At 34.7% G+C, this 25,633-nt stretch overlaps 2 protein-coding genes, 2 long non-coding RNA genes and 1 pseudogene across 8 annotated transcripts; 3 read left to right on the top strand and 2 right to left on the bottom strand.

The window, feature by feature from the left end:
* Nucleotides 1-8,251: 8,251 nt before the first annotated feature.
* Nucleotides 8,252-10,766, top strand: LOC150036299 (uncharacterized). Its single transcript, XR_016529679.1, has 2 exons — nucleotides 8,252-9,955; nucleotides 10,449-10,766. It is a non-coding gene; the product is annotated as an uncharacterized LOC150036299 (long non-coding RNA).
* Nucleotides 10,767-11,935: 1,169 nt separating this feature from the next.
* On the bottom strand, nucleotides 11,936-19,571 carry LOC120078486 (uncharacterized). 4 transcript variants are annotated; one of them, XM_039032753.2, is made up of 7 exons: nucleotides 19,479-19,547; nucleotides 13,716-13,784; nucleotides 13,142-13,204; nucleotides 12,959-13,059; nucleotides 12,739-12,884; nucleotides 12,376-12,457; nucleotides 11,936-12,214 (listed from the first exon to the last, which is right to left on the bottom strand). In XM_039032753.2, the coding sequence occupies exons 3-7, from the start codon at nucleotides 13,176-13,178 to the stop codon at nucleotides 12,101-12,103; spliced, it is 480 nt and encodes a 159-aa protein (XP_038888681.1). In that variant the 5' UTR covers nucleotides 13,179-13,204; nucleotides 13,716-13,784; nucleotides 19,479-19,547; the 3' UTR covers nucleotides 11,936-12,100. The 4 variants fall into 4 exon arrangements, with proteins under 4 accessions (XP_038888681.1, XP_090169934.1, XP_038888680.1 ...); XM_090313808.1 differs by lacking the exon at nucleotides 19,479-19,547 and adding an exon at nucleotides 18,716-18,899; XM_039032752.2 differs by lacking the exon at nucleotides 13,716-13,784 and having other exon boundaries at nucleotides 19,479-19,571.
* LOC150036298 (zinc finger BED domain-containing protein RICESLEEPER 2-like) lies at nucleotides 13,791-17,491 on the bottom strand (annotated as a pseudogene).
* Nucleotides 14,237-18,737, top strand: LOC150036297 (uncharacterized). The gene is made up of 3 exons (XR_016529680.1): nucleotides 14,237-14,374; nucleotides 18,447-18,505; nucleotides 18,588-18,737. It is a non-coding gene; the product is annotated as an uncharacterized LOC150036297 (long non-coding RNA).
* Nucleotides 19,572-21,903: 2,332 nt separating the features above from the next.
* LOC120077563 (protein CHAPERONE-LIKE PROTEIN OF POR1, chloroplastic-like) lies at nucleotides 21,904-24,395 on the top strand. Of its 2 annotated transcripts, none has more exons than XM_039031493.2 (3): nucleotides 21,904-22,368; nucleotides 23,212-23,572; nucleotides 24,044-24,395. In XM_039031493.2, exons 1-3 carry the CDS (start codon nucleotides 22,039-22,041, stop codon nucleotides 24,217-24,219), a joined length of 867 nt encoding a protein of 288 aa, XP_038887421.1. In that variant the 5' UTR covers nucleotides 21,904-22,038; the 3' UTR covers nucleotides 24,220-24,395. The 2 variants fall into 2 exon arrangements, with proteins under 2 accessions (XP_038887421.1, XP_090169587.1); XM_090313461.1 differs by having other exon boundaries at nucleotides 21,942-22,410.
* The last annotated feature ends 1,238 nt before the right edge of the window (nucleotides 24,396-25,633 follow it).

The raw sequence follows: 25,633 nt of genomic DNA, 5'->3' as shown, positions 1-25,633 counted from the left end.
ACCCAAACTCATCCATATACTTATAGACCTTTTTGGCTATACACTAAAACTTGATCCTCTGTTATGTCTCTACATAAAGTTAAAGTATTCATACTATAGCCATGGATTCGTTTATTGGATTTTATAATAGAATGAAATTTCAATAATACTTTTTATTGAATAAATTCTCGATAATACTTTTATTGATGATAGAATATATTTCATACTACGAACGGTGAGTTTTAGGACATTCCCAATATTAAGGATGTTGATACCTTTTGTCCATTTACCCTCATTATTATTTCACCTTATGCACGTTATTACAATGCAAAGATATAAAATAATGTGGGAATGTGATGGTAAAAACATGCAAAATCGTGTCCAAAAGCATTAAGTTGAGAACATTACGATCGCATGCGCCCATCACATTAAAGCAACTAATTTGCTTATTTTGAGCAGGAAAATGCGTTGGCACAAAGCACATTGCAATCCAAGGAATTCGGCACCTGAGCACATTAAAAGATTGCAACCCCAAAGTTATGCGATCGTATGCGCTCGCGAAGATCTGCTCAAGAAGGTGGACGCATAAAGATGGCGCATCAAAGTGAAAGCTTAATAAATCATGATAGGACAGAAAGTTGGTGACGGTCAAATCCGAATTTAGTTGACAAGCCGTTAATGACACACTATAGCAAGTACACTCAACTTTTTGGTGACCATTAATCGGCACATCAGACAGAAGAATTAATGACCAGCCATCATTGCAATCATTTGAGAGAAAAGTTTTTCACCTTGAAGCTCTATAAATACCGAGGGCCACCTTCGTCAAAGAAGTTCAGAATTTTGCTAGTTCGACATATACACAGTTCACCATATACATAGAAGATAAACCATAGATAGTCGTTAGTCTGTAATTCTTATACTTAGGAGGCGAGCGAAGAGAGAAGACGCCGAAAGATCATTCATGGTTAGCTCGAGAGACTGCCAGGAAGCATTGAGAATGGAGAGAGGGCCGACACTTGCAAAAGCAAAAACATTCTTTTGGGCAGAATAGAGTAAAACACAATGTAAAAGCCTTGGGGAACAAGACATTGCTATCGGGCTTCCTATCCCTACTTTCCATTGTCGTTTGTATTCTGATTTTATTTATAAAATGGAATTTGTATCTCTACATCTGTTCAATCTCTTCACATTGTGCATAAGACTTCCGAATGGGTTGAGAAGCACTTAGCTAGCATAACCAAAGATCTTCATTTTATGCGATTATCTTGTCTTATGTATGCGTCCATCACCCTTTAGAGATACTTGAAAGAGTAATCTAAAGAAAGAACCTAGACTTGAGAGAGTCAAGTTAGAATCTAGGCTTGAGAAAGTTAGATTAGAATTGCATAAGCAAGAGATAGAGACTTAGAGATAAGTTTTTTTTGCTATCATGCATCGCATGCACCCTAGAAATAGGATATGATAGTATGCAGTCGCCTTGTGTATGTGTGTATCATTCATCATCGCATAGACAAGAATAGAGGCTTAGACATAAGTCCTATAGACATTATCGTATACATCGCATGCATCCTAAAATTAGGAACTATGGCATTTGCATTGAGAAATGATATGTTGTTGTATGCATGTAGCATGATCACATAACTTGAACGCAATCTTAGGAAGTGTTAGCTAAATCCCTTCTCAATTCATTCCCCACATACTCATTGTAACTTTCGCTATCATTAACTCTTTACTCGATTCCACCACATAGGATTTATACTTTAAACAACATACCAACATACGCAAAGGAATCAAAATTTACCGTCGCATTCACACATTCACAACGCATCAAATGTCAAGTTGCGTCCGTCCAGTGGATAGGAATGGTCTACTCAAAATGATGGGTGCATCTCAATCTGCTTCATAATCCTAGATTATGAAGTCTATGGGTAAGATAAATTCATCAACTCTCACCAGTACATCTTCAATTATTCCTTCAAGGTGCATCAGAGAACGATCTACCATTTGCAATGTCACTGTAATTGGCCTTATTTCTCCAATTCCTAACTTCTTGAAGATTTATAGGGACATCAAATTTATGTTGGCCCCTATATGACATGGTATTTGTCCTATGTCAACGCCTCCAATGGAGCAAGAAATGGTGAAACTCTCAGGATCTTTCATTTTTGTTAGGATGTTCTCTTGTATTATGACGCTACATTCTTATGTCAGAGTCATTGTCTCAAATCTTTCAATCCTTCTTTTTTGGAGAGAATATCTTTCAAAAACTTCACATATGACGACATTTGTTCCAACGCTTCTACCAAAAGAATGTTGATATGCAACTGTTTTAGCACATCTAAGAAGTTTTAAAATTGGCTTTCGTCATTCTTTTTCTTCAATCTATGTGGATAGGGAGGTGATCGCATCTTTGATTATGTGTTTAAGGTTGATGCATTCACAGATGATACTCTGAACTCACATTCTTGGCTTTCTTGCATTGAGTTGTGCACTTTCGAATTCTACATTTGTTGATTATTGGGCTACTAGTTAGAAAAATCGTTAATCTTCTTAGTGGTTGATCTGATTGGTGAGTTGTTTCTTCTGGAAGTTTCCATCAATGGCTTCCCACTTCCCAATGCTACCGTATGACCTTGCTTCTTATCTAAGTTCCCTGTGTGGCGTGGAACTTCTATATTGCTTGATAAGGTTCCTTGTGGCATATTTTTCAATTCCCCTACAAGCCGGCCCACTTGGACTTCTAGATTCCCGATAGATGATGCTTTGCATTAGAGCTTCATTCTTTTATATGTACTCTTTGAGTAGATTCTCCAATGGGGATGATGAAGTTGATCACTATTGCGATGAACTTGGAAATTGTTGGTGTCTCTGTTGTCCTTGGTGGAACCCAGGTGATCACTTCTATTCATACTTTGGTTGCCATGTTGATTTGCATATAGCTGTCCCCCTTCCCCAAAAGAGAAAATCGGGTGGATTTTCCGCCTGGACTGTAAGTATCTGAGGATGAGTTGTTCTTGATGAAACATACCGATTGTGGGTTATACGGGCATATCGCATAAGCGTGTGGTCCACCACAGACCATGCATGGGCTAATGATTTGATTCACGAAGCCTAACTGATTACCATTCTATGCACCATCTTTGTTCTTTGTCATAACAGTAACTTCGTCGTTGTGGTCACTTGCATTTTTGGTGTTGCGATGGTGTCATTATCCATTCTCCAATTTTTTCCCCTTGTTGAAATTGATCGTGATTCAAATCCATTATCTTCCCAATCTTCATGGTTTTGTGAGATCTGGTCCAAGACGACCTTTGCCTCAATATATGTCTTTTGTAGCAAGCCACCTTCCGCTGCAAAGTCAGTTGCGGTCTGTGATGCTTCTGTAAGTCCATCATTAAAATCTCCATTTGCACGTAGTATGGAAGACCATTATGCGGGTAGTTTTTTACTCATTTCTTGAATCTCTTTTGAGCATCACTCAAGGTTTCCTGATCCGTTTGTTGAAAATTGGTGATATCTCTTCGCCTTTTTGCATTTTACGTAGAATGGAAGAACTTCTTCATGAATTTAGCTACCATCTGTTCCTATGAGCTGATTTCACTTGATTTTAGTTCATATGCCCATCGTCTTGCTCCATCTTTCAGAGATAATGGAAACAAAAATAATCGAATTTCCTCAGTTGAGACATTTAGAATCACAAAAGAGTTGCCAATCCCAATGGAGCTTTTTAAGTGGGCATGAGAATTTTGTTCTGGTGTTCCTCCAAACTATCTAACTATTTGTACTATCTGCAGCATTACTGATTTCATCCAAATCGTGTACCTTCAACTAATGGTCACATGATGTCTGGTGAAAAATCATATAGCTCGGACAAAGCATAGTCTTTGATTGGTCCGTTGCAATCATTTGTAAGAAGTGTGGGATTGGCAGGTGCCAATGCGTTGTTCACCACATTGTTGCCTTTATTGATGATCATGTTGGTGCTATTGGTTTTTTTTTGTTGATCTCTCATTACTTGAGGCCTGTTTCTCTGTCGTCTCTTCCAGTTTGTTCCTATGCGTATATAGAAAGTTTGTTCGATCTAAGGGTCATATATTGGTTCAGGCATCGTGCCTTCACTCATGTAATTTTTTGCACCACTTTACAAAAAAGGGTGCAGTACACTTAAAATCAAGGTCCTGAAAAAATCAAAAACAAATTTTAGCACAAATCAAATACAGATGTCCCCAATAACAACGCCAAAAACTTATTGCATTTTCTAGAATCCTAAAAGTGATGAATAATCTAGTTTGAACGCAATGTTTTCCTATTTAGACCCAAGTGCAAGTCTAAAAAGGGTAGTCTTGGTGAGGTCCGAGGTTGAACTCAGAGTCATATGACTAAAGTGTGATGATATGATTGTTTGACCTTAAAGAAGTAGTTTGTTTTCAAGTATGCATTGAAAATATTGTTTTCCTAACTCATGAATTACTTAAAAATATAGTGGCATGGATGATGGTGATGCGATGAATGATGATGAATGTGTGATGACAAGTTCAATTACTAGATGAAGCAACATGTGGTGAAAATGGAGAGAATATCAGTTACTAGACAGAGTTTGAGAAAGTTTCACTAACATTTTCCTAAGTAGTACATAAGTCATGTGTTCATGCTATAAACTCATAAAGTAATGAATTTCACTTCTCAGTATTTTAAGCCACAATGTCCTATTTCTAGGATTCATGTGATGAGTTTTAGTTGCAACATGTTATCTCTAAAGCCACTTTTATCCTTGTTTAACGAGTTCCACAATCACATACTCTCTCAAGTAATTGATTGTTTTCTACTTAGACCAATCTCTCAATTTGATCTCAGCTACTCACTGTGTATGCATTAAACAAAATAAACGCCTACTTATGCACAACTTATTAAAAATGCTAGCTCATCTTCCTCAACCCACTAAAAATTTAGCCGCCCATGCTTACGAGAAGAGATGTGGATGGATAGAATATGGAAGACATTGTATTCATATTAAGATTAAAAAGTCTTTCAATCTCTACAACTTAATGCAAATGAGCATGTTGAGAAAAATTTAATGAAAATCAAGAAATAAAAATGTCAAGTTGCAGGTCACAATTTCTTGTTCCCTTTGACTCTTATGGTGCAACTTCAATGTGGCTGCACGATGGTGGTGGCTTCTCTTCTCATTTTCCAGAGAAGAAAACTGAGCTTTCATTCAGAATTCTCCAAAGAAAAACTTGAAGTGGTGGCAATGGTGGGTTTCAAGTGAAGAATTTATAGAACTTTGGCCAATTCCTAGGTAAGAAGTCTCGTCTGATACTTAAACAAATCTTCAATGGACTATTTATAGACATAAGAAAGAAGGTTTTTTTGCCTCTCTCTAATGATGCACTGACACCTTTCATTTCATTTCATGTCCTATTGCGTCGACCACTTGCGTCACAAATTCATTGGCTCTGCTGTGGATATTTCAAATCAGCTACCAACTTGCATCTTGATATGACATCCACCGCTTACGCGTTTGTAGTTTTCTCTCTTCATGTTTCATCTCATCGTGTAGTTTTCTCTGTTGCAAAGTTGGAAATTGAGCCAATCTCTTTTATGCGTTCAAGGCTGCAACTTTTTCTTCCTTGGCCATTTTTCTTCAAATCATGCATTAAAAATGACCAAATTTATAATGTTCAAGATTATGAGTTTTGTAAGTATATGAATGCAGAGTAAGATTATTTGCTATGAATTTCATATCAACTTAAACATTCCCTCTAAATTTTCCTAATTATTCTAAAGAAAGAGATACAATAACTTGTATTTCTACAAGTTATCACACGGCCATCTACCCGAGCAGGGTATGGATCGGGCCCAAAATTTGAGAGTCATTGTCACACTAAACCCTAGAGTTGGCAACGGGGCTAGGGCGAGGCGAGGGAGCGTCCCCCGTCCCCGACCCTGTGGGGGAAATTCTCCCGCATCCTGCCCCCATCCCCGCCATTTGAAGGCGGGGACAGTGGCACGAATTCCCCATTAAGAAAACGGGGTCCCCGCGGGGCCTCATTCCCCGTTTCCTCGCGAGGATTCCCCTACTAGTTCCCCTACTAGTTCCCCGCGAGGAATCCCCTACTAGTTCCTCGTAGGGATTCCCCTTTTTTAAAATTAAAATTTGATTTTATTTAAGTTTTTTAAGTTTGTGCTTGGCTTCTTGGGCTTAAAGTTAGAATTTGGATATTTAATATTGGGCTCCAATCCAACACTATACATTATAAACATATATATAAATAAATTATTTTATATATTATAAATATATATTTATCAAAATATAAATATATCAAATCAAGGGTCGGGGGTTAATCGGGATCGGGGTCGAGGCGAGGATACCGTCCCCGTCCCCGGATGGGGCTATGAAATTTTTTTCCCGATTTGACCCCATCCCCGATCAAATCGGGGATTCCTCAATCGGGTCCCCAGCAGGGAATTTTTCCAACCCTACTAAACCCAATCAAACACCTAACCCGAGTGAGACCGGGACCCCTACCTCCCCCCGGTACATAACCGACTAGGGTTTAAAATAGGTCGAAACCAGTACACCCATTCTTGTTCTACCCCTAATTCCTACCCGACTAGGGCGACACTAGGGTCACCCCTACCTACCCAGGCACCAGGCTCTCATTTCCCTCAAGCTCAGTCTCGACTGAGGCAAGACTAGGGCCACTCCTACCTACCTTAACATAGGCTCATCCTTTCATTCAAGCCTGTAATTAGGGCAAAACTAAGGTCCCCCCCTACCTACCCCGACTCTAGGCTTCTCCTTCCCAGCCCAGTCGCGACCCAGCTAGGCCATAAGCTAGTCCACTTGGTTAATACCTGGCCAAGGGTAGTCTGGGCCAATTCATATTTGTTAGGTTTTATGCCCTAAAACTCGTAAACAGTAAACATTATTAATTGATTGTCATTAATAAAGAGTTATCAATGTTAATTCAATAAATGTTATTGTTTGTTTTATTTGTCTATTTTATCTTAATAATCCTAAATCCAAAAAACTAATATCCAAGGTTGTCTTATGAGTCTTGAACTATATGTGAAGACAAATAGGGATCAATGTTCAAGATACAGCCTAAAGGGTCTATAGTATAGAGATAAGGCTAAGTACCTTATCTTGATAACATTATGAATAAAACCTACTTTGTATTCGATACAAATGCAATGATCCAACGCATTCGTGTAAGTAATACGCAGGTGTGGGTATCCTATGCAATGATTTTGCATAAGACTAGACCGCGAAATAGTAACTGCTAGATGTAACACTGTTAACTAGTTAGGTTCCTATTTCAATTAGATGACCTAGGCAACTTAGTCTTAATCCTAAGTATATTATGAACTCTTGTTCATTAGGATTGTCTTTTGACTTGTATGGGTGAGAGTGGCCAGATCGTTGATCTAATATGTCTACCATCTTAGAGACAAGACCGAGTGAGGAGGTGGGAATATAATGATACGAGATGAAATTCACTCATTCCCACCTTAAAGGTAAGTGGATGAGTATTCTCTTAAGTGGTATCTCCGGGACTTGAACAAATGGCTTTACTCTCTCATTGGCCTGAGAGGGGTTTTTGTTTATTGGTTGGACCATAAACAGATTGTTTATTAGAGAAGCACTGGTAATGAAGGATTCAGAGGTAACCCAAGGATACAACGGTAACTTGACCCAGATGGTGTTACAAACACTCGTGAAGCATTAACTTGCTGGTGTTCATCTATATCTGTGGACACAAAATATATCTGTAGTGAAAAGTGTGCAGCTGTGGGTCTTTAGTGAAGTGTACCCAGAGTTAACGAATATTAATTAACTTGGTTAAAAAGTTCGGCTAATTAATCTCATATCGTTGGAGCTTCTGATCTACAGGTCCATCAGATCCACTCGTTAGCTCACTAGAGAATACTTAAAATGAATAATTTGCGTAGTTCAAATTAATTTAAGGAAACTATATATTAATGTGATAAATATATAATTAATTATAGATATGATCTATAATTAAATTGGAAAGTAATATTTGAATAAGATTCAAAATTAATCAATTCAAGTGAATTAGATTCATAAAGAATTAATTTATAGAGAGGTATTACACATATTCATGTGATGTATATGATAATTAAATACATACATTAAATTGGGTGTAATATATAAATGGTTATTTAATCATTATGCAAATTAGAATTAAATAACTATTATTTAATTGATAAATTAAATAACTGTTATTTAATTGATTAATTAATTAAATAAGTGTTATTTAATTAAATGAGTTAATTAATTAATTACATAAAAGGAAAATATATTAAGAAAAAGGAAAATATATTAGGGAAAGGTCTTGACCCTTCTCTAGCTGAAGACCTCCCTATGGCAATACACACATTCTCATACAGTCTCATTGTAGAGAAATTTTGACAATATACAACACCGTAATGCTATTGTGCAGAATTTTCTCTTACCCTATCTACTCTCCAAAACACTATTCTTCTCTCCATTTCCTAATAGTTGGATATCACCTATCATCTATTGCAGTCCTAAGAGAAAACGAGGTTTCTCTCATGGTAGTGTTCAAGATCCGTCAAAGAATTGTTCATAATCAAGACCGTTTGGAGATCCGTTCGTTGGAACCTTGTAGAGACTTGTTCGTGACATTAAGGAATCTACAAAGATAAGAATCATTTTCTACCCCAATATGCTCGCCCAAATCATTACTCGATTAGCCTCGTATGAAGCCCGATCAGATAATGAACGAAATACAGAAAATAAAAATCTGATTTTTAGGTGAAAAATCATCTTTTTGGGTTCAAATCATTTAGAAAACGTCGAAATTGAGGGGGGAAATGTATTAAAGTATTCTCAAAACGAAGAAATTTCACTCAAATATGAATGCAAGAGAAATCCATCGAAAACCCTAAACGATTAGAAGTCCTACTGTTTTTTCTCAGAACGAGCAGCCTCCAAATAAAGTAAACAAAAAGCCAATATCTCAAACATTTATTTAATTCATAAATATCAGAACAAAAACCCAACGTTTTTAACAGCTAAAAAAGCCAACAAAATTCACGAAAAAATGGGGTATAACAAAACTTGGATGTTGAGATTAGAAATCCAAATTATCTTGAAAAGATGAGATGGAATCTGGCCAAAATCAAACTCAAGTGAAACGTGAAGAGTGAAGAAGAAAGAGTGTGGAAAAAAGAGTGAAACGTCTTGTGACTTTTAAAATTCTAGGGGTAAGATTGTAATTTCACATTTTTTTAAAAAAATTGATGGGGTAAAAAAAAATTATAAATGTCAATTACCCAAAAAAAAAAAAAAAAAAAAAAGGCCTTAGCCTCCCTCTTCTTCTCTCCCCGTCCCTTGCAGCTGCCCAACCCACCCCCGTTGCAGACCTCTTCACCGGCAACCACAGACCACGAGTGACGGCCCGCGAGTCTCCTACGACAAGAGCGCTAAATTCTTCTTGGTGCCGACCCCGTGAGCCCTTGTGTCGACGGCAGTACCCACGAAACACAACCAAGGTGACTGTGTTAGCTTCGTCGGTGGACACTTCCTTCGACGGTGAGCGTCTTCTTCTCCAGCGTTTTTTAATTGAGCTTGCGAACGCTGCATCAGCAGTGGTTTCCTACTAGTTTCGAAGCATTCAATTAATGTTCTATAAGTATTAACACATTTCGAACCCTTTCGGACACGTTTTAAAGTATGTTAGACCAGTAACACGCGGAAGCTATCTGTTTGTAGTCTTGGACGTATTTGAAGTGGTCGATTAAAGTTTATGGTGGATTTTGGATAAGAATATTCCTCATGAATGATCTTTTGGTATCTTTTGGTAGTGATTAAAGTTTTTTAGCAGAGTTCTAACACCTATACATTGTCACTATTGTGCATATGATATTGATGCTTTGTTCAAGTTTTGGATTTCTGATTGAGAACGATAGGTTTTCGATTCTGGTAAGCAGTTTCTGCATCCCTTTCGAAGTATAAATTTTGATAAAGTTATGTTTTGGTTGTTGTGATTTGACAAATGTCCGAAAGTATATTTGTATGATTTGAGAATTGACCAAAATTGTTTTGTTTGTTTTCAATGGTTTTTGCTAAATGAAAGTATTGTGACTGTGTTGAAGGATCTTTTGAAAGTGTTTTGATTGGTTCCGAATTGAAAGTTTGTTTTAGTTTGGTCACTTATGAAAATTATTGTCTGAATGTTTTGGTTCCATGAATTCTTCTACATGTGTTGTCTCAAATGCTTGTATAAGATTTTTGGAAAATACGGGCAGTTACACTATTGAAGCGCAGGTATCATAATCTATCTTATTCAGAGTAACAATTAAGCTGTTTGATTGAGAGCAACTGGGAAATCTTGTAACAATTAGTATGTTAGTTTGTCTGTTTCATATTGATTTTGTAATGGATCGATGGTAAGCATTTTTTTCTCCTGTTGCAGTGTGTTATTAAACTCTTGCTTTAAGATGCTGATCGCTTCTGCACTTGTGGCTAATCCTATTGGTTAATCCACTTTTCTTTCTCTCATAATATTTTTTGTTTGTTTGTTTAAGTATCTTTTGGTCCTCAAAAACTCGTTTCATTTTAGGTACGGTTTGATATAATTAAAACCAGGAGTGTATCACTCTGGTTCAAATTCATGTATTTCACACTGGATATTATTATTAACTAAGCAGACATGTGCTTATAATAGGTGGTTGTATTCAAACAACAAAAAGGATAATTGGAGTGAATCCATGACCACATTTCTATTTTGAAATATGGCCAAATAGCCAATGGGAGGAATACTCATCATCCATAGAAGGAACTTGGTTATTTGGTGTAATTAATGTTTTGTTTACTAAATTTTGATTCCGGATAAAATCTATTGAAGGATAATAACACTTATAATGATGATAAATTGCAAAACATTAACATGGAGATCCATTATTGTAAAGCAAAAGCTTACTTCTAAGCAAGGCATTGTCATTCTAAATCTAGTATACAAATCTTAACAGCAGGTCTAGCACTTTTGGGATGTGTAATGTGTTCAAGTATTATATGGTTCTTGAGATTCAATACTGAAAGGTAGTACAAACAATTTAGTTGGGTAGATTGGAGCATGTGATAGGGCATTTGGAAGTATGTTTTCCTAAAGGTTGGAGATGATCAGGAAGAGATGCAGGGTGTCTATTCCACCTAGTTTCAATATACATCCTTCTAGTTCCGGAGTCTTCCAAAAACTCAACAGGTCATAGTTTTTCCTTTCTTGTTATATATTAAAAACATCTTTTATACGAGCTTATCTTGTATATCTTTGGATATTTCATTTGATCAATGAAATTGTTTTTTTAACCATAAAACTTGATAACCGAGGGAAAAAATTGGAAGGTGATGACAGAATATCCCCTCAACTAGGAGTACAAGTAAAAATTGAAAAACCAAAATAAAAAAATCACTCAAACCAGCCGAAACCAATGCCGGATCGGGTTGGAGACAGTTCAGTTTGGCAGTTTCAACTTTAAAATAAAGAAAACTGAATATTTTCGATTAGTTTCAGATTATGTTAAGACTAAACCGAAATAAATCGAGCCAACCGATAATACTTATATTAAAAAATGTGAATTAGTTATCAAGTGGATGAGTTGGTCAAGTTGGCTTTGGTGCCAACTGACCCATTTCGCTCCAACACCCACACTGCCCCTGCAAGTGAGTAATAAACGGGAACGACAAACTGATAACCAACTAAACTGTCGGTTGTCAGTTTCGAGTGGTTTTCAATTATTCTGTATATATTTAAACAGTCAGAACCGAACCACTAATACCCCTACGGCCTTAACTACAAAGGAAGTGTATAATAGTTACTTATGACCCAACCTTCTTGATTGTACATATGGGGAGGGTCGCAAGTGTGAGTATATGAGAAACATGGAAGACAACATTCTCTACTTTCTTTGTGGCATGATTTCAAAGAGATGCTTATGCATTACCTATTTCAGAACATCTCCAACTACATTAACATACCAACAACTCTCACTCTCAGTTATCATTTTAAAAAAGGCAAAGAGAAGCTAAATTTCTGAGTAACTGTTGTAACAAGAGTAGAAGCATTTATTACGAAGTTCTTCTGAGAAATAAGGTCAAAATGTAGCTGAGCGCCGAGTCCACCGATGAGAGTGCTACGATCAACAAAGCAACGAGAACGAGAGCTAACGTGGCAGTCTTCAGCTGCACAAAATTGAATTGAATTCAAAATAAAAGCCAAATTTCAAAGAGAATATTGAGAGAATTCCCATAATGAATTAAAATATTTTATCAAATATAAATCTTACAAACTACAAGAAGGTAATGCACATGAAATATTTAACATACTAATCTTGCCTCCATACCGTGCTTTGGAAGCTAGGCCATTCAATGTACTTCAGTTGACTGGGCTGCTCAGCCAGAAATATTAACAACGATCTCAATCCCCTAAAGTTCAAAACAAAACCATCCTACACATGATGATCCAAAATTCATTACTTTTTTTGAATGAACAAAACGTACTAATCATCTTTAAAAATGCAATATAACAAACACCGTTTCAGTGTCCAGATTCAAGTGTAGATATGGGGCACATTAGCATAAGCAGACCAGGGCAAATATATCTCCAGAAATACAACCAAGTGATTGTAGAACTAAAACCAGTTCTAATCTTCAATGTCCAACATTCATTACGAATAAGAACGGGAGAAAGAGCCGCGAAAGATTACCAAACGGTTTCTTTAATTAGACTCAAGAAGAAAGGTTCTGGAGGCCATTCATCATTAAAACTCAGTTGCTGATTATCTTGTCCCGATGCAGCATGGTTAAAGCCCATTCTCCCGGCATAGACATGATGTCCAGTCCTTTTAGAAATCTAACAATTGAAAATTTGAAATGATCAGATTATAACTGAAATCAAATTCAAAGTTTAAAATGAGTAGAAAGTACCCTTGTGTGCAGTCTCTGCAAGATAGTGGACTTGTTGAATCTTGCTGTGTTGTAATGTAGAACATGGAACGGTTCCTTGGACTGAGGAATACAAACCGTACCTAAAATGAAACGAGTTTTTGAGGACCAAAAGATACTTAAACAAACAAACAAAAATACTATGAGAGAGAAAAGTGGATTAACCAATAGGATTAGCCCCAAGTGCAGAAGCGATCACCATCTTTGAGCAAGAGTTTAATAACACCACTGCAACAGGAGAAAAAAAATGCTTACCATCGATCCATAACAAAATCAATATGAAACAGACAAACTAACATACGAATTATTACAAGATTTCCTAGTTGCTCAAAACTCAATCAAACAGCTTAATTGTTACTCTGAATAAGATAGATTATGATACCTGCACTTCAATAGTGTTTCAATAGTGCAACTGCCCGTATTTTCCAAAAATTTTACACAAGCATTTGAAACAACACATGTAGAAGAATTCATGGAACCAAAACATTCAGACTCAATAATTTTCATAAGTGACCAAACTAAAACAAACTTTCAATTTGAAACCAATCAAAACACTTCCAAAAGATCGTTCAAAACAGTCGCATACTTTCATTTAGGAAAAACCATTGAAAACAAACAAAACAAGTTCGGTCAATTCTCAAATCATACAAATATACTTTCGGGCGTTTGTCAAATCACAACAACCAAAACATAACTTTATCAAAATTTATACTTTGAAAGGGATGCAGAAACTGCTTACCATAATCGAAAACCTATTGTTCTCAATCCAAAATCCAAAACTTGAACAAAGCATCAATATCATATAAGCCTAAACAATAGCAACAATACATAGGTGTTAGGAACTCTGCTCAAAAACTTTAATCACTACCAAGAAATACTGAAAGATCATTCATGAGGAATATTCTTGTCCAAAATCCACCATAAACTTTAATCAACCACTTCAAATACGTCCAAGACTACAAACAGATAGCTTCCGCATGTTATAGACTGATCTAACATACTTTAAAACGGGTCCGAAAGGGTTCAAAATGTGTTAATACTTCGAGAACCTAATTGAAAACTTCAAAACTAACAGAAAACCACTGCTGGTGCGGCGTTCGCAAGCTCAATTAAAAAAACGCTGGAGAAGGAGACGCTCATCGTCGAAAGAAGAGTACACCGACGAAGCTAATGCAGTCGCCTTGGTTGAGTTTCATGGGTACTGCCGTCAACACAAGGGCTCACGGGGTCTGAGGTTGTCAGCACCAAGAAGAATTTAGCACTGTTGTCATAGAAGACTCGCCGACCGTCACTTCTGGTCTGTGGTTGCCGATGAAGAGGTATGCAACCGGGGTGGGTTGGGCAGCTATCCCGGACAGGGAGAGAAGAAGAGGGAGCCTAAGGCCTCTTTCTTTTCGGGTAATTGACATTTTAAATTTTTTTTACACCTCCAATTTTTTTATAAAAAAAATGTGAAATTACAATCTTACCCTTGAATTTTAAAAGTCACAAGACATTTCACTCTTTCTTCCTCACTCTTTCTTCTTCACTCTTCACGTTTCACTCAAGTTTGATTTTGGCCAGATTCCATCACATCTTTTCACTAATTTTGTTGATTTATGTTTGAGCCGTTAAAATGTTGGGTTTTTGTTTTGTTTTTGTTCTGATATTTACGAATTAAATAAATGTTTGAGATATTGGCTTTTAGTTTAATTGGCCAAACTCTTTAATCAAGTTAATCAATATTCATTAACTGTGGGTACACTCTACTAAAGACCCGCAGCTGCACTCTTCTCACTACAGATATATTTATGCGCCCATAGATATAGACCAACACTAACAAGTTAATCCTTCATGAGTGTTCTTAACACCAACTAGGTCAAATTACCATTTTACCCTTGGGTTACCTATGAATCCTTAAGTACCAATGCTTCTCTAACAAACAACTTGTTTATGGTCCAACCAATAAACAGAAACCCCTCTCAGGCCAATGAGAGAGTAGGGCCCTTTGTTTAAGTCTCGGAGACACCACTTAAGGGAACACTCATCTACTACCCTTAAGACGAGAATGAGTGAATTTCATCTTGTATCATTATGTTCCCAACTCCCACTCGGTCTTGTCCCCAAAATGGTAGGCATATTGGATCGACGATCTGGCCACTCTCACCCGTACAAGTCAAAGGATAATCCCTCATGCACAGGAGTTCATAATATACTCAAGATTAAGACTAAATTGTCTAAGTCATCCAATTGAAATAGGAACCTAACTAGTTAACGATGTTATATCTGCAGTTACTATTTTGCGGTTCAATCTTATGCAAACTCATTGCATAGGATACCCACACTCGCGTGTCACTTACACAAACGCGTTGGATCATTGCGTTTGCATCGAATACAAAGTGGGTCTTATCCATAGTGTTACCAGGATAAGATATCTAACCTTATCTCTATAATATAGACCCTTTAAGCTATATCTTGAACATTGATCCCTGTTTGCCTCCACATATAGTTCAAGACTCATAAGACAGCCTTGGATGTTAGTTTTTTCAATTTAGGGTTATTAAGATAAAATAGACAAATAACACAAACAATAACATTTATTGAATTAACATTGATAACTTTTTACTAATGACAATCAATTAATAATGTTTACTGTTTACGAGTTTTAAGGCATAAAATCCAACAAATATGAATGAGCCCAAACTACCCTTGGCCAGGTATTGACCAGGTGGACTAGCTTACAGCCTGGTTGGGTCGCAACTGGGTTGGGAAGGAGAAGCCTAGGGTTGGGGTAGGTAGGGGGGACCCTAGTCTCACCCTAATTGGTAAATATCGGGCTTGAATGAAAGGATGAGCCTATGTTGAGGTAGGTAGGAGTGGCCCTAGTCTTGCCTCAATCGGGTAAGGACCGAGCTTGAGGGAAAGGAGAGCCTGGTGCCCGAGAAGGTAGGGGTGACCCTAGCGTCGCCCCGACCAGGTAGGAATCGGGAGTAGAACAAGAATAGGTATACTAGTATTTTGGCCTGTTTTAAACCCTGGTCGATTATGGACCAGGTTAGACATTGTTGCCCTGGTATCGGGTGGGTAGAGGTCCCGATCTCACCCTAATAGGGTGTTTGATTAGGTTTAGTGTGACAGTGGTTCTCAAATTTTGTGCCCGATCCATACCTTGCTCGAGTAGATGACCGAGTGATAACTTGTAGAAATACAAGTTATTGTATCTCTTTCTTTAGAATAATTAGGAAAATTTAGAGGAAATGTGTTAAGTTGATATGAAATTCATAACACACTTTATCGTTACCTCTGAAAAAGTCTTTAGAAACTCTACAAACACTTTTGCATTATCCCAATCTTCAATAGTAGGCATATCATCCTTTGACAAATAACTTGGATCATACTCCTCTAATCTTTCAAATGTCTCTTTGACACTTAATTGCTCCGTCCAACATAATGAAAGTTGAATTCCATCGTGTTGGAACATCCATTGTAAGACAATTTTTTGTTGACATCTTATCTTCATTAGCAAAATCTTTAAATATTTGCAATCTTTTAGGAGATGACCTAACACACTTCACAACATTTCTAATTCGAGTGATAGACGTGTGCAAATTTTTTAAGCATTACTAACTACTAAATTAAGGATATGAGCACAACATCCAACTTGAATAAATTCACCATCTAACACCAATCCATTTTTGCCTCTAAACTTAACCAAATATGCAATAGCTTTATCATTTGAACTTGCATTATCGACCGTTATGGGAAAAATCCTATCAATACCCCAACTTTCTAAGCATTTTTCAATTGCTCTACCTATCGTATCTCCTCTATGATTAGCTATTTGACAAAAGTTAAGAATCCTTATGTGCAAATTCCAATCACCATCAATAAAATGAGCCGTTATAACCATATAGTTAATATTCTACACCGAAGTCCATGTATTAGTTGTTAAAAAATCTCTTTGACCACTTTGAGTCAATGCCCTCTTTAACTTTTTTTGCTCTCCCATGTACATTTGAAAACAATCCTTTGCAACAATTACTCTGGATGGAATTATAAACTTTGAATTTAATACCTGGCAAAATTTACGAAATCCTTCACTCTCTACAAACTTAAATGGCAATTCATCTAATATGACCATACAAGCAAGCATTATTGTACAATTTTCTTGAGTGAAGGATGTAGCCATCAAACTACTTTCAGAATCTCCCTCTCCTTCAACATAATCTTCTGACTTATTTGTATACTTCTTACATTTCTCTATGTCATTTTAGATTTGTTGTACCATTTTTATTGGAATCACAGGCATACGTAACCCCATAGTACTTACAAGCGGCCCTAGGATATTCAAGATCACATCCTTCTACTTTAATAAAATGTTCCCAGGCCGATGAAACTGGTTTAATAGGTTTTCTTTTTCCTAACAATCTTACTGGACTAAAACAACTTTGATTTGAAGTCTCATTCGTAAACAATGAAGTCATCCTATGAAAAATAATATTTAAATTAAACACACTACTAAGTTTAATAATCTTTAGATGTCAGCATCAACTATAAATGGGCTAATATCAATCAATAGTCAGTAAAGTCATGTTGTGATCAATAGCTGCAACAATGTAGTGGTGAAGAATGTGAAGATTATGGTGAAATATGAAACCCCAATTCTCAACAAAAACTACTACCGTCCAATCTAGCTTTCATCTTCAAGAAGAAGAAAAAAAACTAATTATTAATAAAAATCTTAAAATGAGTAAGTTTCCTTAGCAAAATCAAAACCAAACTGACAATATCAAACCAACATAAACATAAGTAAAAAATCAAACAGGGGAAAAAATCAAACTTTTAAGGTTCAGAAGTTTTCACCCTGCCATTTTCTCTTCACAAAATAATTCAAGCAACTGTCTCATCTCTCATAAAAAGGAATAAGCTATCTTCAAGTTAATTTTTCTGATAGCAGTTAAATTCAAGCAATGCCATAGGATTGACAAAATTTAATACAAGTTTGATTTCATTTCAACATGTGAAATAAATGGAGGCAGAGAAGAAGGATGACAACATAAATATAAGTAAAAAATCAAACTTGCAAGGTTCAAAAGTTTTCACCCTGCCATTTTCTCTTTACAAAATAATTCAAGCAACTGTCTCATCTCTCATAAAAAGGAATAAGCTATCTTCATGTTAATTTTTCTGATAGCAGTTAAATTCAAGCAATGCCATAGGATTAACAAAATTTAATACAAGTTTGATTTCATTTCAACATGTGAAATAAATGGAGGCAGAGAAGAAGGATGACCCTTTCCATTAACCTACTAGTGAATGTGAAATCAAATTTTTTTCATATTGAACTCATCTGATCGTGAGTATTATTTGATGGTAAGGCTTTTAAAAATTGTGTATTCTAATTCAAACCTATTCCAGAGGTATTCCTCTAACCTCTGCCAAATAATCATATAATCATATAATCATATAATCTTTTTTCGATATGGCTCAGCCTGCTTGGCAGAAGATCGGCATTTACAGAGGCGGAATCATCCCAGGCGTCTACCAAAGGTAAATTCTATCCTCCAAATGAAAAATTACTACCGGGACAAAAACTAATGTAGTAATTAATTTAATTTTTCTTCAATGATAGGGTTCCTTGCATAAAGAAAGGAGGAGTGAGATTCACAGTGAATGGAAGAGATTATTTTGAACTAGTTTTGATAAGCAATGTGGGAGGTAGACATCAAATCTGTGTCAATTAAAGGCTCAAAATCTAACCATTGGACCACAATGTCAAGGAATTGGGGGGCCAATTGGCAGTCCAATTCCTATCTCAATGGCCAATCTCTGTCCTTCAAGGTTACCACAAGTGATGGCCGAACCCAAGTGTTCAACAATGTTGTGCCCTCATCTTAGAGATTTGGCCAAACTTTTGCTAGCAAGCTCCAATTCTGTTAAGAAATACCCTGCCACGGGTTTAGGCAGAGGCGTGCCAAGTGGTTTTTTTTAATCTACGGAAGCAGCCCTCTGCCAAATAATCATATAATCATATAGTCTTTTTTCTACTTTAAAAAAAAATGAAAACATATTCCAGAGGTATTGCTCTAACCTCTGCCAACAGAAGATTTGGATCAACAGATTAAAAACAAAAACAAAAAATTAAAACAAAACCAAACAAAAAAAAACAAAAAAAAAAACAAAAAACATACCCAACTGATTACTAGTTAAAACTTGAGTGAATCCAACATTTTCCACTAAAACCCAAATCAAAATATGAAAACATAAGAACAAAAGAAAGGAAAAAACTTGCAGAAGAGGGAATAAAAAAAACCCAGAAGAAGTCGGTAATTTCAGAAATCAATATCACAACAAACCCACAATTTGCAGTCAATAGAAAAATCGATTCAGAAATCAAGATCACAACCAAAAAAAAAAAACAGTAAATCCAGAAGAAATTTCAGAAGAAGTCCACGATAAACCTAGAAGAAAATTCAAATAAAAAAATAAACAAAACCCAGAATAAATTTCAGTTCAAACATACCTTATCGACGCTGACAGACGGACAGGCAGAAAGGGGAGCGGCGGGTGACCGAACGAAGAAGATGGAATCGAAGATATTTGCACTAACCCTACTTAAGCGGGTCGGGCGAACCGGTGAATCGACCAAACCTCAACGTTTTGGGTCGATTCGGTCTGAACCGATTTGGTTCGGTTTCTTGCACCCCTATTATTTATAGAGGGTGTTCAAAAAATCCGATGACCTGAAAATTTTATGAGTTAACCTAATATAATCCGAACCAACCCGAATTTATTACTCATTTTAAAATATATATATTTTTAATTATATATAACATAATTATTTATATATATATTGATTTTAATTTAATTTAATTTCAATATTTTTTTAATAATTTATTCTTCAACAACTCTTAAAATAGTTTCTTTGCGGTGTTAGACTATGTAAATTGAGAATAGATTGTTTATTTTAATTCAATATATGAAAATAATTAAATTAGATTTTTACATATTTACATTTTGCTTATTTTTATAACAAAAATTTAAATAAATGACCCGATTAATCTGCATTAATCCAATTTAAATATTTTATGGTTTAGTTTGATTAGATTCATTTTTTAATAAATATTATTTTGGTTGAAAATTTTATAACAGGCTTAATCCATAAACATCCTTAATAGACACACACGATAGTCAACATTGTGGAAACTTTGCTTCATAAAACCAATTTCGTAAACTTTGAATAATGTAGCCTTTATTAATATCCATAAATTTTTATTTGTTAAAAAAACGTTTTTTTATATTAAAAGAAAACCTATATGTACAAACATATATAAATAAACTTTGCATTGACATTGTTGACTGTGACTTTCTAAAATTATTATTATTACTATTATTATTTTAGTACATGATTTTCTCAAATTAAAATACATAATTCATGTGTGATTTTATAATCATTTGGTTGTTAGTTGTAATTTTGAAATTTATGTTTGTTTTTCTTCTAATTTGTTACGGTGAATTTTATCATTTAAAAAAAATGAATTCTTAGCTGGTTTTTTTAAAAAATTGTAAAACTTATTTTTTTTTTTCTTTTCAAAACTTGACTTAAATTTTAAAAATATATATGAAAAGTACAAAACAATGACAATATAAATCTAGTGGAGTGGAGTAATATTTATAGACTTCATGATTTTCAAAAAATCAAATAGTTATGTTGATACGTACAACTATTTAATTAAATGTGAGAAAATAAATCAAATTGTTTTGAAAATATTTAGGATAGGGATTACACATATGATTTTTAGGAAGAGAGTACATATCAGTTACAACCGAGCTAAGTTGACATTCTCTATAAATTTTGTATATTAATCGAGCATAACTTTAGACAATACTCGACCTTTGTTGTAATTAGTAAGTTTAAAAACTACATGATAGGAGATAAAGAACTAAAATACAGTACTAAAAAAAAAGCTAAAATACTTTGTGTATCTTCTAAAGAAAATATTTAGGCGTATCAAGGCCTGAGGGTTGCATCTATTTTGTTGTCATCCACTAAATTATTTAACGACAATTTTTCACGTGGTTTTCTTTCTTTTTAAAATATTTAAAAAAATTTAATGTTGTTTTCTTTCTTTTTAAAATATTTTTTTAATTTCATTATTGTGTGATTAAAGGTGAGGTAAACAAATATAGAGGTTGCCACAATGCACCTAAATATTGCTCATCTTCTCAAGCAAGAGTACAAATTAGTCTTAGTTTTTTTTTTTCCCACATACTCTGTAGCTTCCAATAAATTTTAAATTTAATGATTCGAAGTTAATTTTATCAAAATTAAGTAAACAATAACAATATCAATGTAAAAAAATACAATATGTAAATATGTTTTGAAAATTTATAGTTAAAATGTTAATAGATAACCAAATATTTTTGTGAAAAAACAATAATAAACTACTAATAGAGACTCATTCTAAAATTTATTTGAACTATATAAACTAAAATTAGAAATAAGTATATAGAGACTAAATTTGTGAATTAAAATATCATTTTGATATATGTATTTGAGATTGTTCAACTCTAATAATATACTTTCAAATATATAATTTTAATCTTATACTTTTAATAAATGTTTCAAATTTTAATCTAAATTAACTAAATAATAATAATAATATTTTATATTATAATAAAATATAAAATGTGAATATGTTTTAAAATCTAGTAAAAATGATAATAGATAACAATTTTTTAAAAAAATAAAAACAATATGCAAATAGTAGAACTACCTTTAAGATTTATTGACTATGACTAAAATTGAACCAACCAAAATAGTCTTTTAACCAATAATATATATATATATATATATATATATATATATATTTTTTTTTTTTTTTTTTTTTTCTTTTCAAAGTACTATATTGGATTGGGTCAAAAAAAAAAAAAAAAAAACTCAGGAGAGCTCACAATAGCGTACTATAAGATTGGCGCAGCCTAATCCAACCAGCTCTGCTTCGTTCAGCTCACACTGGAAACCACGCACAGATACACACCTCTCAGAAGAAAAGCCTTACATTTTCATTGAATTCAAAGGAATGGCAGCCACTCTTTCCGTCCGCCCCAACAATCTTTCTGGCGGCGCTGCCTTTCCTACGCCGCCATGTCACCGTCTTCGTTCGAACTTCATCGGAAAATTGAGTCTATGGAAAGGCGTTAGCATTTCACAAACCTCTCGAACGCCGACGATGACGGCCACGCCGGTGCAAGCGGGCTCGAGAGCCGATGACTCTGCGCCGTTCGAGATGTCCGTGGAAAACGCTCTCAAGGTCCTCGGAGTTTCCGATGCGGCTTCGTTCGATGACATTCTTCGTGCTAGGAATTCGATTTTGGCTGCTTGCAACGACGACCAAGAAACAGTGGCGCAGGTAGAAGGAGTTCGATTTTTCTACTTCATTAGGGGAATTTTGGTAAATTAGGGATCTAACTATTGCGTCCTCTTTGATTTGAATATTGGCATTCTGAATTTTGAACTCCGATTGATTTGGTAATTATTCGTATGATCTTTATCTTTTTTGTTTTTTGTTTTTTTGTTTTTTTTTTTATATTTTATTTTATATGATCATCATGGAGCTTGTGAATTTCTTGAGTGAGTAATACTTTCCTTTTGTACCTATTCATTGTCAATTAATCTATAAATCCGGCGACATGGTCCAATTTATGAATCCATGTACCTCGTTTTTATGCGCTTGAAGTTTTAACTGTGAGAAATGTTTGATTCATAAACTGTAAATTGAACCAGGCAAACGGGAAGTAGAAGGAATTGGCTAGGCTAAGATGAAGAGTTAAGAAAACGTGCATGACTCTACAATTTAGATTCGCACATTGTATTCAGATCGTTTTTACTACATAAGGAGGTAGTTATAGTTTTGAACAAAATACTGTACCAGGATTATTAAATTTATTTGCAGCTCAGTTGTTATTTTTAACGGCACGGGACAAACTTATCGAAGTTGGTTAATTCATAATGCTGCTGCAGATTGAGTACAATTTTTTTTTTTTTTTTTTACATCGATTGAGTACAATTTTAGTACAGTAGATTATCTCTGCCGCTCAATCTTAAAGTTATTGGAAATTTTGTTCTTGAGCCACTTTGATTTGGTCTTGTTCCATGATTGCAATTCAATATCTGTTTTTCGCTATAATCTCAATCATTAGTGTTGGTCTTCAGTTCACTCATGGTCGGTCATTGCTTCTTTTACGTGTACTAGGTTGAGGCTGCATATGACATGTTGCTAATGCGGAGCTTGACTCAGCGACGAGCAGGAAAAGTTGTGAGTAGTGGGATCCTTTATGCTGATGCCAAACCCATCAATGACCCAAAGATTCGCCTAATGCCTCAGTGGCTGAAGTCTACAAGGAAGAACACACAATTGTCTATTGAAACGCCAACCATTAGTAATTTTGGCATACAAGCAGGTGTATATGGAGCTTTGATGGTTTTAACTTATGTAAATGGAGCAGCCACATCTACTACAATGACATATGATGGAGCTGATGTTCCTGGACTAATCTTAGCAAGTAGTTGTGGAGCTTCCTTGTATTTCATGACCAAAAGGAATGTGAAGCTTGGTAAGGAGTTCTGCTAATGCTAATTCTTTATGCTTTTAGTTCTTACAAGATTAAAACTATCTCAATCTTTGTGAATTTGGAGAACAATAGAAGGAATTGCATGGTTTTCTGCTTGCGGATGCTGTTGAGGTTTTGAGAAATAAAACTTAAGTTATTGTTCTCTACTTGATTTTAGAAGGGGAGACTTTGATGGTTGAGGGGGAACAGGCTTAATATTAAATTTGTCTTCACCCATCAATTTAAGTTTTTGGGTCAATCGGTGATTTAAGAAAAATATATTCTTTTATACTACAAGCGATATTTAAATTACTTTTATTACAGATATTCAGGAATTTTGACCTAAATGAAATTATTTTGATTCGTGCGCACAAATTTGTGCTGAGAAATACAGATCTCACATCTTGGAGCCATATATAGGTCCTGCAATTTTCATATGATAATATTTTTTATTAGCTCTACTGTTCTTTGCAGGAAAAGCATCCATCATAGTCATAGGTGGGCTTGTGGCAGGTGCAGTAGTTGGTTCAGCAGTTGAGAATTGGTTGCAAGTTGACGTCGTTCCATTCCTCGGCTTACGTTCTCCAGCCGCTATGATAAGTGAATTTATCATCTTCTCTCAACTTTTCGTCTCTCTTTACTTGGGTTAGGGATGAGATAGGCTCTGGATTTATAGTCAAATCTCCATAACAATGTAAATTCATTCACATGTTCATACGTTAGCATTTTTGAGGATGTGTATCATTTCATATTGTACAAAGGGGAAACAGAACAAAAATTCTTGACATAGTTATGATCAATTTACTGTTCAGGAAGTGTTCTGGTAGGTGTCCATGTTATCCCTCTGAGAAAGTTTTTGAAACTTGTTAACTCTGCAGATATCGATTCTGTTCAATGCTGATTTAGCCTGTGTCTGCAATGTAAGATTCCAGTTTGAGTTGTAGATTATGGAAGTGAAAAGAATACAGTCCCAAGTAGTTGTACTGGTTTTATAGAGAATTTGATCATTCCAATTTTACCGGTTTTAAGTTCTCGTTTCATGTCAATGTTTCTCGAAGTAGTTCTATGTTAGCACCTTGCTATGTCTAGAGGACGGATTTATGGGATGTTTGGGATAAGGAGTGGAGTCGTGAAGTTACGGCGCATAGTTTAAGAAGTTAATAAAGTATAAACTTGATGTTTTTTAGTCATGTGACCCACAAACTCCTTGAACCAAACAAGAGTGGAGTTCAGAAGCTCCATCCACTCTTTTCTACCTCCAACTCCTTGAGTCAAACATCCTCTTAATTAATTTGAACAATTTGAGGTAGATAATCATTTTGGCACCCTTAGTTAACAATGTGGCTTTTAATTTTTTTGGTATGGTTTTCTAAATTTTGAATTTTTATTCAAATTCCAAAAATAAAAGCAAGTTTTTGGAAATTAAAAAAAAAGTTTTTAAATACTTGTTTTTGTTTTTGAATTTTGACTATAAAATTCAAATGTTTTCTTCACAAAGAAGAAAATTATAGTAAGGAAATAGAAGAAAGCAAGTATAATTTTTAAAAATCAAATGATTATTAAATAGAGCTTTATTTTATTTTTTTTTTATTATTATTATTTTAAAAAAAATTATACTTGTTCCACTTTGTTTGTTTTTTTTAAGTACATTTGAATTCTAAGCTAAATTAAAAAAAAAAAAAAAAAAAAAAAAAAAGTCAAGTTTTTAAAACCATTTATCAAAATTTGGCCCTATCAAAAAGTGGTAATAAAACAAAATATAAACATGATCAAAATATGTAATATCTATTCAAGAAGTTGTTTTCAAATATATGAAAATGAGACAAAATATTTATAAAAATAATAAAATTTCACTGTCCATAGACTGCAATAAATGTGTTTATATAGATACAAATAATAGTCTATCGTATATAGATTGTAATATTTTATTATTATTTGTAAATATTTTTAACCATCTATGTCATTTAAAATAATTTTTCGTATTCAAATTATGTACTTATTTTATTATTTTACATAAAGAAAAGTGGAGTAAAAGAAGATTGAATTTTCGAAAGTAAAATAATA

This window comes from Benincasa hispida, chromosome 5, assembly GCF_027475165.1.
Source record: "Benincasa hispida cultivar pf3 chromosome 5, pf3_genome.v1.1, whole genome shotgun sequence".
NCBI classification, from domain to species: Eukaryota; Viridiplantae; Streptophyta; class Magnoliopsida; order Cucurbitales; family Cucurbitaceae; genus Benincasa; species Benincasa hispida.
This window is presented reverse-complemented; position numbering and strand designations above follow the sequence as displayed.